This window comes from Mercenaria mercenaria, chromosome 6, assembly GCF_021730395.1.
Source record: "Mercenaria mercenaria strain notata chromosome 6, MADL_Memer_1, whole genome shotgun sequence".
Lineage (NCBI taxonomy): Eukaryota > Metazoa > Mollusca > Bivalvia > Venerida > Veneridae > Mercenaria > Mercenaria mercenaria.
Window position 1 is genome coordinate 11,498,528 of NC_069366.1, and position 12,100 is coordinate 11,510,627.

The 12,100-nt window shown below is 36.5% G+C and overlaps 1 protein-coding gene across 1 annotated transcript in view; it reads right to left on the reverse strand.

The window, feature by feature from the left end:
• LOC123550673 (uncharacterized) overlaps positions 1–12,100 on the reverse strand; it is a 49,376-nt gene that overhangs the window by 20,151 nt on the left and 17,125 nt on the right. The window contains exon 3 of the mRNA XM_053545099.1: positions 6,226–6,393. Coding sequence (XP_053401074.1) covers positions 6,226–6,393 — 168 coding nt within the window. The remainder of the gene's footprint in view (positions 1–6,225; positions 6,394–12,100) is intronic.

Genomic DNA, 12,100 nt, shown 5'->3' on the forward strand with positions numbered 1-12,100 from the left:
ACATTTGGGTAAAATATTCTGAAATCGGTCAGCCAGTATCTGACAAAGGTAAGACTTATTAGACATTTACGGATTAAGTCTACGTGGACTGTGGACACCTAAGGCGATAGATTTTTCAAGGGGACCGTCTCAACATAGTTTAATTATATTATGCGCGATATGAAAAAGAGTTTATAACGGCAATAGGGTTTGAGTTATTATATCATCACTATGCGGTAGGTGATATAAAATCTGGATGTGCCTGTTTTTAGCTCGTCTTTTCGAAGAAAAAATAGAGCTATTGCATTCGCTCCCGCGTCGGCGTCGGCGTCTCCGTTGGGTAAAATATTTTGATAAAGTCAAATATCTTTGTTACTACCAAAGCTATTGACCTGAAACTTAAAATACTTATTTACTATCAAAGTCTACACCGGGAGAAACAATCCCTATAACTCTGATTTGAATTTTGACAGAGTTATGTCCCTTTTTAACTTAGAATATTTGGTTAAAATTTTTGATAAAGTCAAATATCTCTGTTACTATCAAAGCTATTGACTTGAAACTTAAAATACTTATTATCTAACGAAGTCTACACATGGAAAATCAATCCCCATAACTCTGATTTGAATTTTTACAGAATTATGCCCCTTTTTAATTAAGAATTTTCTGTTAATTTTTTTTGATCAAGTCAAATATCTTTGTTACTATCAAAGCTATTGACTTGAATCTTAAAATACTAATTTACTATTTAAGTCTACACGCGTAGAAACAATCCCCATAACTCTGATTTGCATTTTTGTTAGAATTATGTCCCTTTTTAACTTAGAATTTTTGGTTAAAGTTTTTGATAAAGTCAAATATCTCTGTTACTATCGAAGCTATTGACTTGAAACTTAAAATAGTTATTTACCATCAAAGGCTTCACCAGGAGAAACTATCCGCATAACTCTGGTTGAATTTTGATAGAATTATGCCCCTTTTTAACTTAGAATTTTTGGTTAAAGTTTTTGATAAAGTCAAATATCTCTGTTACTATCAAAGCTATTGACTCGAAACTTAAAATAGTTATTTACTATCGAAATCTACACCAAGAAAAACAATCCCCATAACTCTGTTTGGATTTTGACATAATTATGCCCCTTTCTAATTAAATGTACTAAATTGAACAAATATATATGTCATTACAGAATAACTGTAGAACATTCAATCGCAGAATTGAAGTGTTACAAGAGCGTAAGCTCTGTATGGAGGCACTCACGACAACGACTTTCAAGAACCGTACATGTCTGTGCATTCCTTGTGTGTAGAAGAAAACATGTCGGATTGATTGTATAAACTGATAACTGCCAACAAGAAATGAATTTCATTTATTCATGTTTATGCCATAATACAGTATATATGGGAAGATTTTTTTATTTTGATAATTTTCCTATCTTCCGTTCATTTATCTAGTAAAAAAGCTGTCCATCTCTTCGTCCATCCACTACTGACAAATTAAAACAATAAAGTTATACAAATACAAAGTCTGTAACGCTAATACAGAAATAACAAGTGCTCCGCCAAGCGGGGCAATATACGCCCGAATGATTATATCAGGGGATGGGAGCAAAATTTAAAGAACTTTACTGTTGAAGCCCAAACGAAAAGGACAACAAAGGGAAGAAATTCCACGAAAAACTCTAAGTCCACTAAAATCATTACCAGGTACAGATATGTCAAAATACACCTTAACTTTGCAGGTACCATCCATGTTGTACCACAGAAAAGTGGTATCGGTTTTTTTCCCTACGGCCAGTAATAAAAATGTTACAAAATAACCTATTTATAGTAACATAAAAAGGAAGTAATTCAATAAAAAATATTGTAAGTGAACAAAAAATGGATACGCCAAATAAAACCAAGAGCACCGCAATGCAAAGCAACATAAACATAAAACAAAGTCATGTGACCTTTGACCCCTAAGTGTGACCTTGACCTTGAAGCGAGCCATGCGCTCTGCACGTCGTCTCAATGTGGTAAACATTTGTGCCAAGTTTCTTTAAAATCCTTCAAGCAGATCAACAGTTACACATCGCACTCGAAACAAAGTTATATGACCTTTGACCCCTTAGTGTGACCTTGACTTTGTATCTAGCCATCCAAAACATGCGCTCTGCACGTCGACTCGATGTGGTGGACATTTGTGCAATGTTTCTTTAAAATCCCTCATACAGATCAAGAGTTACAGAGCGGACACGAAACAAAGTCATATGACCTTGACCCCTAAGTGTGGCCTTGACCTTAAAGCAAGCCACCTGATACAGGCGCTCTGCACGTCCTCTTGATGTGGATAACATTTGTTTCAAGTTTGATTAAAATCCTTCAAGGAGCGGAGTCGACACGAAATTGTAACGGACAGACGGACAGACAGACAAACAGACAGACAGACAGCCAGATGAACACCTGTGGTATCCCAAAACACGTCCCTTCGGGCGTATAATAACAACAAAGGAATAGAGACGCAAGATATTACGTTTTCTACAGTTTTCACAATGCTTTACCTGCTGACCTACATTTTGATCCCATCTGACTCAGTTTAGATTTTTTCATGTTGGACGACGACGACGATGGAATACGGATACATTGCGATCAGACTAGCTCGTCTTTTCAACTTTGTCACAGATGCGCAACTTATAATATTGAAGAACATTTCAGGAAAGTGTTATGACGCTAGATCAAATACTTTTTGCGATATGTATAACAAAACATTTCTCTGGCGAACAGACGGACGGACAGACAAATCCAAATATTATCCTGTGCAGTGACATATTAAGCCAGACCTTACCATCATTATAGGAATGTTTTCCTACCAAACATAGATTAAAATTATCATGCTGAGACGGTCCCCTTGAAAAATCGATCGTCTTAGGTGTTCACAGTCCACGTAGACTTAATTCGCAAATGTCTAATTTGGTAAGAAAACATTTCTATAATGATGGTAAGGTCTGGCTTATTATGTCACCGAACAGGATAAGATTTGGATTTGCCTTTCCGTCCGTCTGTTCACCAGAGAAATGTTTTGTTATACATATCGCAAAAATATTTTATCTAGCGTCATAACACTTTCCTGAAATGTTCTTTAATATTATAAGTTGCGCATCTGCGTCAGTGTTAAACAGATGAGGTAGTCTGATCGAAATGTATCCGTATTTCATCGTCGTCGTCGGCCGACATGAAAAAGTCTAAACTGGGACAGCTGGGATCAAAATGTAGGGCAGTAGGTAAATCATTGTGAAAACTGTAGAAAACGTAATAGCATGCGTCTCCATTCCTTTGTTGTTATTACGCCCGAGGGGACATATTTTGGGATACAACAGGTGTTCATCTGGCCGTCTGTCTGTCTGTGTGTCCGTCTGTCCGTAAGCAATTTCGTGTCGACTCCGCCCTGTAAATCGTGAATCCCTTAAAGGATTTTAAACAAACCTGACAAATGTTCTCCACATCAAGACGACATGCAGAGCGCCTGTATCAGGTGGCTCGCTTTAAGATCAAGGTCACACTTAGGTGTCAAGGTCATATGACTTTGATTCGTGTCTGCTCTGTAACTCTTGATCTGTTTGAGGTATTTTAAAGAAACATTGCACAATGTCCATACACATCGAGACTACGTGCAGGGCGCATGTTTTGGATGGCTAGCTACAAGGTCAATGTCACACTTAGGGGTCAAAGGTCATATAACTTTGATTCGAGTGCGATGTGTAACTCTTGAACTGCTTGAAGGATTTTAAAGAAACATGGCACAAATGGTCACCACATTATGACGACGTGCAGAGCGCATGGCTCGCTTTAATACTTTTGGAGATATGTGTAGCGTAACTTCTCTCTGATGGACAGAAAAACGGAACAAGAGCTTCCGTAACACAGCGCGCTCGACTTTCCTCAGTGCTTGACTCTTAATTAGAACTTTGCCAGTAAAAAAAAATCCAAGTTAAAACGGGACATAACTCTGTCAAAATTCAAATCAGAGTAATCGAGATTGTTTCTCCGCGTGTGGACTTTGATAGTAAATAAGTATTCTAAGTTTCAAGTCAAAAGTTTTAATAGTAATAGAGATATTTGACTTTCTCAAAAATTTTAACAAAAAAATCTAAGCAAAGGGGGCATATTTCTGTCAAAATTCATATCAGAGTTATGGGGATTGTTTTTCCTTGTGCAGATTTCGATAGTAAATAACTATTTTAAGTTTCAAGTCTATAGCTTTGACAGTAACAGAGATATTTGACTTTATCAAAAACTTAAAACAAAAATTCTAAGCAAAAAGTGGCATAATTCTATCAAAATTCAAATCAGAGTTATGGGGATTGTTTCTTCTGGTGAAGCCTTTGAGGGTAAATAAGTATTTTAAGTTTTACGTCAACAGCTTTGATAGTAACAGAGATATTTGACCTTATCAAAAATTTTAACAGAAAATTCTAAGTTAAAAAAGAGCATAATTTTGTCAAAGTTCAGTCAGAGTTATGGGGATTGTTTTTCCTGGTGCATACTTCGATAGTAAATAACTATTTTAAGTTTGAAGTCAACAGCTTTGATAGTAACAGAGATATTTGACCTTATCAAAAATTTTAACTGAAAATTCTAAGTTTAAAGGGATATAATTTTGTCGAAGTTCAAATCAGAGTTATGGGGATTATTTTTCCTGGTGCATACTTCAATAGTAAATAACTATTTTAAGTTTCAAATCAATAGCTTTAATAGTAACAGAGATATTTGACTTTATCAAAAACTTTAACAAACGGCGACGCCAACCGGAGCGGGTGCAATAGTTCTACTTTTTCTTCAAAAAGTCGAGCTTAAAACAGGCACATCCGAATTTATATCACCTACCGCATAGTGGAGATATAATAACCCAAACCCTATTGCCGTTATAAACTCTTTTTCCTACCGCGCATAATATAATCAAATTATGTTGAGACGGTCCCCGTGAATAATTTATCGTCTTAGGTGTCCACAGTCCACGTAGACTTAATTCGCAAATGTCTAATAACAACAAAGGAATGGAGATGCAAGATATTACGTTTTCTACAGTTTTCACAATGTTTTACCTGCTGACCTACATTTTGATGCCAGCTAACCCAGTTAAGATTTATTTTCATTTCGGACGACGACGACGATGGAATACGGATACATTGCGAACAGATAAGCTCACTTTTTCAACTTTGTCGCAGATGCGCAGCTTATAATATTGAAGAACCTTTCGGGAAAGTGTTATGACGCTAGATCAAATACTTTTTGCGATATGCATAACAAAACACCTCTATGGCGAACAGACAGACGGACACACAAATCCAAATCTTATCCTGTGCGGTAACATAATAAGCCAGACCTTACCATCATTATTGGAATGTTTTCCTACCACACATAAATTAAAATTATCATGTTGAGACGGTCCCCTTGAAAAATCGATCGTCTTAGGTGTTCACAGTCCACGTAGACTTAATTCGTAAATGTCTATTACCATTAAACACAACTAGAACTGTTAATGGAGTGACGAATAATACCCCCACAATACGGCTTTGTCAGAGAAGTATGGTCACCATAAGAAAGAAATGACCACAAAAAGGTACAATTTAAGTTGCTTAACATGAAGGCGAATAAACTTAAACGAGCGTTTGTGAAAGAGCCTACTGTTATAATTAGACAATAATTTCAGTTATCATACAGTTAATTATGTAAATGTTTTGTTTTAATAACATACAAAATATTTAAGACTGGAAATTATCAAATCTGTGTATCAAAAATTATCTAAACTCGTCAAATCTTTCATGAGTCCGGACACCATGAGATTGTCAAATTTTAAGTTGGAAAGGGGCCATAACCACGTCATAAAATTTGTGAGTTGTAGCCAAAGTCGAACAATTTTATGATGTTACAACTGTGTACCAAAATTTATTTAAATTTGTCAAGCCTTTCATGAGGTATTGTCCGGAAACAATGAAAACCACAGACCAACCAAATGGCCAACAAGCTCACAAAATATAGAAAAAAATATGGAACTAGAACTTTTTTTCTCATGGACTCGTATCATTTGTATTGCATTAATTTGTTACTAATAATGCAATGGATATTAGTTTTCATATAATTGTAAACAACGTATCGACAGACGCCACCGATATAGAAGGTATTGAAGCAGCTTCCCCGACATTCTCCAAGGCTAGTTTGAAAGAAAACAAAATAAATAAGATATCTTCAATGTAAAAAAACACTTACATCATCTGAAGTCGAATGTTCCTTAGCTTTGTATGGATATCCTCCTGGTTGCCTTCCAAGGTCACTCTGAGCGCCAACAGGTGGCTGGTAGTCTTTTGGCTTTCTGTCAGAAATTGCAGTCGACATTTGGTCTATCTCTTTCACTTTCTGCTTAACGCTTCCTGAAGTCTACAAACATACAGTACGAAGTTGGGGCTCAACTAAATATGTCAATATGACATTGATGACTCAACTATTTAATGTTTTGACAATAAAGTGTGTCTTTTGAGTAATAAACACGACAATTTAACATATATAGTGACCTTTGAGCTTAGGGTAAAAACGCTAAGGCAGAAGTCTAACAAGAAAATCAACATTCAGCCAACGGATCAATCAATGTAGTTTTGCAAGGGACATTTTATCTCAATCAATACATAAATATACTATAGACATGAAAATATGACCTGCAAATATCCAGTTTTACTGGAGAGTTGTGCCAAGGTATTGAATATACACCAATGCTCCAAAATGTTACAGACCTTAAGGGCTTATGTCTTGCACGTGACATGATAGTCATGCATGACAATTGTCTCGCAAACACATATTTCTAAATTCAAAGAAATTTTGCGTTAATGACATCAGTAGCTGGGCCCCTAAATAAAAGTAGTTTGTTTATATTCCTCTGATGTCTGACGTTATGAAAACAAAGTAACTGCCAAGATAAATTTTCGAACATGACTGATTTATAAAACATACATTGGTTACATAAGCGGAAGCAGTTTAGCAATAACGATTCTAAATAAAATAGCACCATGCATTTAATTTTAAATAACACCAGATTCTGTAAAAAGATCCCATGCAACCAAAAAGACTAAGAGCAGACTCGGTTTGATTGAATCTGTTCATGAGTGGTAATAAAAAGTGCAACACCTCTCACGCCCCCTAGCACCGGCTTAAGCGGAACTCTTTTACACATCTATTGAATGAACTGAATAGAATCAATGATCCAAAAGGATCAGAAAATATAACAACATTGAATCCCAAGTAAAAGTGTTTTACAATCATGTGGGTTCGAGCCTCACTCGGGGCGTTGAATTCTTCATGTGAGGAAGCCATCCAGCTGGCTTACGGAAGGTCGGTGGTTGTACCCAGGTGCCCGCTCGTGATGAAATAATGCACGGAGGGGCACCTGGGGTCTTCCTCCACCATTAAAGCTGGAAAGTCGCCATATGACCTATCATGTGTCGGTGCGACGTTAAATCCAAAAAAAAAAAAAAAAAAAAAAAAAAATCATGCGATATATTAATGTTGTAAACATTAGTCTATTTCAAACATTACAGTATACATGTGTAGTATATTTCATACCTGGTGTTTAAAATGAAGATTGTTGATACTGCTATATGACTTTATTGAAAACAATTTTCCCTATAAGGGAATCTACTTGTTTCATATTCAGGAATTCATATGTCGGAGGACAGCAGCACTCTACTTTTTAAATAGCCTTGTCGAAAAATACATTTTCTCTGTGTGTGTCCTACCATGTCTCTTCTTTATCTAACTATCTACCAACCCTTACATATCTACCTAGTATCTGTGTGCGCCCTACCTTGCGAAGATGCACAGTTTAAAATTTTATTCCAAATACTTTCAAAATTGACGGTATGTTTCACTCAAAATAAAACGGCGTGTTTCACTCATAATGAAACAAATTAAAATTAGAATGCTATTGATAAAATGAGATATATGTGAATACATACTGGAAATACATTTGAATACTGTTACTAAGTGAAACAGATGTGAAGTGATACTGGAAATACATTTAAATATTCTTAATTAGTGATAGTGAAACAGATGTAAAGTCATACTGGAGATACATCTTAGTTAATGTATGTAAGAATATTTTAAATTGTTATTACTTTGTATGTTTCATGGAATATAACATGTTATTTGAAATTGTAGGGACACAATTTCTGGAAAGGGGAGAGCAAGAGGCAGTTTCCGGCAAATTTTGTATATGTGATTTTAAGATATTATGTTGGTTATTTTCAGAGACAGCAGATGTACCTGATGCAGTTATCATTGTATTTGAATGTTTAGATAATTTCTTTAGTATTTGTTGAGAGTAAACATTCAGTTTATTGTCGCTATTTTTTTAAGGTTTATTAATCCCCCGCCGTGGCGGAGGGATTATAGGAATGGTCTGCGTCCGTCCTTCCGTCCGTAACAAAATCGTGTCCGGTCCATATCTCCTAAACCCCTTGAAGGATTTTCATGAAACTTGGGTCAAATGATCACCTCATCAAGACAATGTGCAGAACCCATGAGTCAGCCTTGTCGGTTCAAGGTCAAGGTCACAACTCAAGGTCAAAGGTTTGAGCCTACCTTTTTGTGTCCGCTCTATATCTCCTAAACCCCTTGAAGGAATTTTATAAAACTTGGGTCAAATGATCACCTCACCAAGATGATGTGCAGAACTCATGAAGTCAGTCATGCCGGCTCAAGGTCAAGGTCATAACTTAGGGTCAAAGGTTTGAGCCTTTTATTTTGTGTCCGCTCTATATCTCCTAAACCCCTTGAAGGATTTTCATCAAACTTGGGTCAAACGACCACCTCATCAATGCGATGTGCAGAACTTATGAGTCAGCCATCTCGGCTCCAGGTCAAGGTCACAACTGAAGGTCAAAAGTTTGAGCCTTCCATTTCGTGTCCGCTCTATATCTCCTAAACCCCTTGAAGGAATTTTATAAAACTTGGGTCAAATGATTACCTCATCAGAACGATGTGCAGAAATTATGAGTCACCCATGCCAGCTCAAGGTCAAGGTCACAACTAAGGGTCGAAGGTTTGAGCCTTCCATTTGGTGTCCACTCTGTATCTCCTTAACCCCTTGAAGGATTTTCATCAAACTTGGGTCAAATGATCACCTCATCAAGAACTCATGAGTCAGCCATGTCAACTCAAGGTCAAGGTCACAACTGAAGGTCAAAGGTTTCAGCTCTGTATCTCCTAAACCCCTTGAAGGATTTTCATGAAACTTTGGTCAAATGATCACCTCATCAAGACGTTGTGCAGAATTCATGAGTCAGCCATGTCAGTTCAAGGTCAAGGTCACAGCTAAAATCAAAGGTTTACCCTTTCACTATCCATAGCAGTGGCGGGGGATTTAGCTGTCTTTCAGAATGCCTTGTTGTTAAATGAATATGACATCATTTTCTATGGAGTGGGAGTGTGTAGCCGGGTCATATTTTCCAGATCATATGATGTGTTGTTTACGTCTCTCTCATTGCTGCTTTCCGATGTTTCTTTTCTTTTTGGGTATATATATTGGTCTTGTGAGTACTTTGATTATACTTATTGGTCTTGTGAGTACTTTGCTTTTATTTGTGGTCACGTGATGATCAGAAGTGTATGACGTCATTTCTCCCAGGTTGTTTTAGTAAAGGATCTGTTGTACAGAACTTGGTGTGACGAATGTTTTATTTCTACCACTTCTTTATCTGCTTGTCTTGTAATTGCAGTTCATGCATTTACTAGAGCTTTAAGAGGTAACTATGCAACGATTGGAATGATTATTTATTATTCAGTTTTGGTGCTATTTAATGATTTAGCGCGCTGTATTTGTGTTCCAAAATGGCAGTCGTGTATATACCTTCTGAACTTCTATTCATAGCATGCATGTATTAATATCTAAAACATTGTTCACAGTATCAGCATCACGTGTGGCAAATGTGTGGAGAGAAACTGTGCAGACAAGTGTCGCTGTGTGTATAAATGGTTAAGATCCCCTAGATTTGTAAGTAAGCCTTTTTATTGTGAACATGATAAATGTATTGTATATATTATTTTATGACATGCATAATTAAGGCATTAGACCACTATTGTATAAATGAGATATTTATCCGTACAGAATGTTTAACTGAGAACATTACCTATTTATTATGTACATGTAAAGGTATTTAACTGTTAAATTGATTATATATAAATACGGATGCAATTGTTTGTTATTTCAGTGCCTGGAATGTATACGCCACCTTAACAGACATCTGATGAAATATATATCATATGAACTGATAGATAGACAATAAAGGACAGAATACAACACCCATTTTAACGAATTTTGTGTCATTTTATGACATTTTTCAGTTCTGCAAGTAGACATTCTTTTTTTTTATTATGATTTCTGTCAAGTATGCGTAACATAAAATGCAGCGTTCTTAGAAAATTTGAATCCAAACATACCAAATACATGTAAGAGTTATGTTATGTTATGTAGCGTTTTAAAGATTTAGTATAATAAAGTTTAATGCCCGTTGCTATTCTGTGGACGCGAAGTTCGTATGACTATTTTTCCAGCTTTTATGGCGGGGCTGGACCTTAGGGGTCACTTCAAACTCAGGAAACCTGGGTAAACTAGCCTGTTGAAATGCTTCCACATTAGAAGGAATTCTACACTCCAGTAAACCCGCAATGGTTGAGAGGCAAGTGATCTGAAAGACTCTACTGAAGCCCTACATACATGTAAAACTGTCAGAAGACTATATCAATTTATTTTGTAATAAAGCATGATTCTCGATATTTTTAGATTTTGCTACCTCGGTTGGAATATATGGCCAAACATAAACATTCGTTTTCAAAAATCACAACTTTCAGAAGTACTTTAGTAAAACAGTATGACCTTGACTTTAATTCAAACTTTCACATTTTCTCTTCATACCATTGAATGTCAGGTTTTTTTTATTTGGGATGTAGGCATTTGTCTCGTCAAGAACTCATTATCTATATTGAAAGTAAAAAATATTGATTTTTGAGTTTGAGTGATCCAGTGAATGGACATATTCAGCATCTGTGTTTTATTGCAGCGTTTTATTTGAGATGGGCAGACCGGCAATTATCTGCTGTTTTACATGTACGAACGGTGCTTGAGTTGGGCTTTGAATTGCGTTTGTTGGATTTGATTATGCATAGTTCATGAATCATTATGTATAATTAGTAGTGATACACCAGTGGATTCAGAGGGCGCAACATCCTCGCAAATCCGGCGAGCAACCTGAAATAATACAGGTCTAACATGATATACGAAGCAGTTATGATAAGATTAAACCTGAGAGACCTGACGGCAGATCTCTCTGATGACATGTCTTAATTACTGATGTTTTGAAGGATATTACTTCCGAACGCAGTAATGTAACAAAAACACGGACACGTGGTACATGGAATTAAGGCACTACAATGAAACCCTAATCTACTAGTTAAAAATGATATGGAGCCAGGCACATGTATGACCTTTTTATCTTTGTCCTCTTAGTGTGACATTGACTTGGACCTAGTGACCTGGGTCGTAAACTCTGCATGTCGTCTGGATGGGGATAACAACTGATCCTAATTCTATGTACATTTTTTATAATTCATTCTAGTGGTTTAGAAGAAATCGAGTGGAAATAAATGTAAGCTATTTGATCTTTGACCTCCAAGTGTTACCTTGACCTTTGTCCTGGTGATTTAGGTTGAGCGCTCTGCTCGTCGTCTTGCTGAGGTTAATATTTGATACTAGTTATATGAAAGTCTTCCAGTGATTAAGAAGATGTAATGCGAAAGAAAACTAGAAGATGCTTTTGTAGAAAAGCGCTTGTAGCCCCAAATGCATAGTAGTAATAGGCAAGAAGTCAATAGGGAACAGTCAAAGAGACACTGATGGTTGGCTGAAAAAGGATGATCTACTCGGCATGTCCATTCATCCCACAAAGTTTCAACATTCCGGGCGTAGTGGTTCGCAAATTATGGATTGGAAACGTTTTCAATGTTCTGGCCCCTGTGACCTTGACTTTTGATCAAGTGACCCCAAAATCAATAGAGGTCATTTACTTTGCATGTCCAATCATCGTATGAAGTTTGAAGG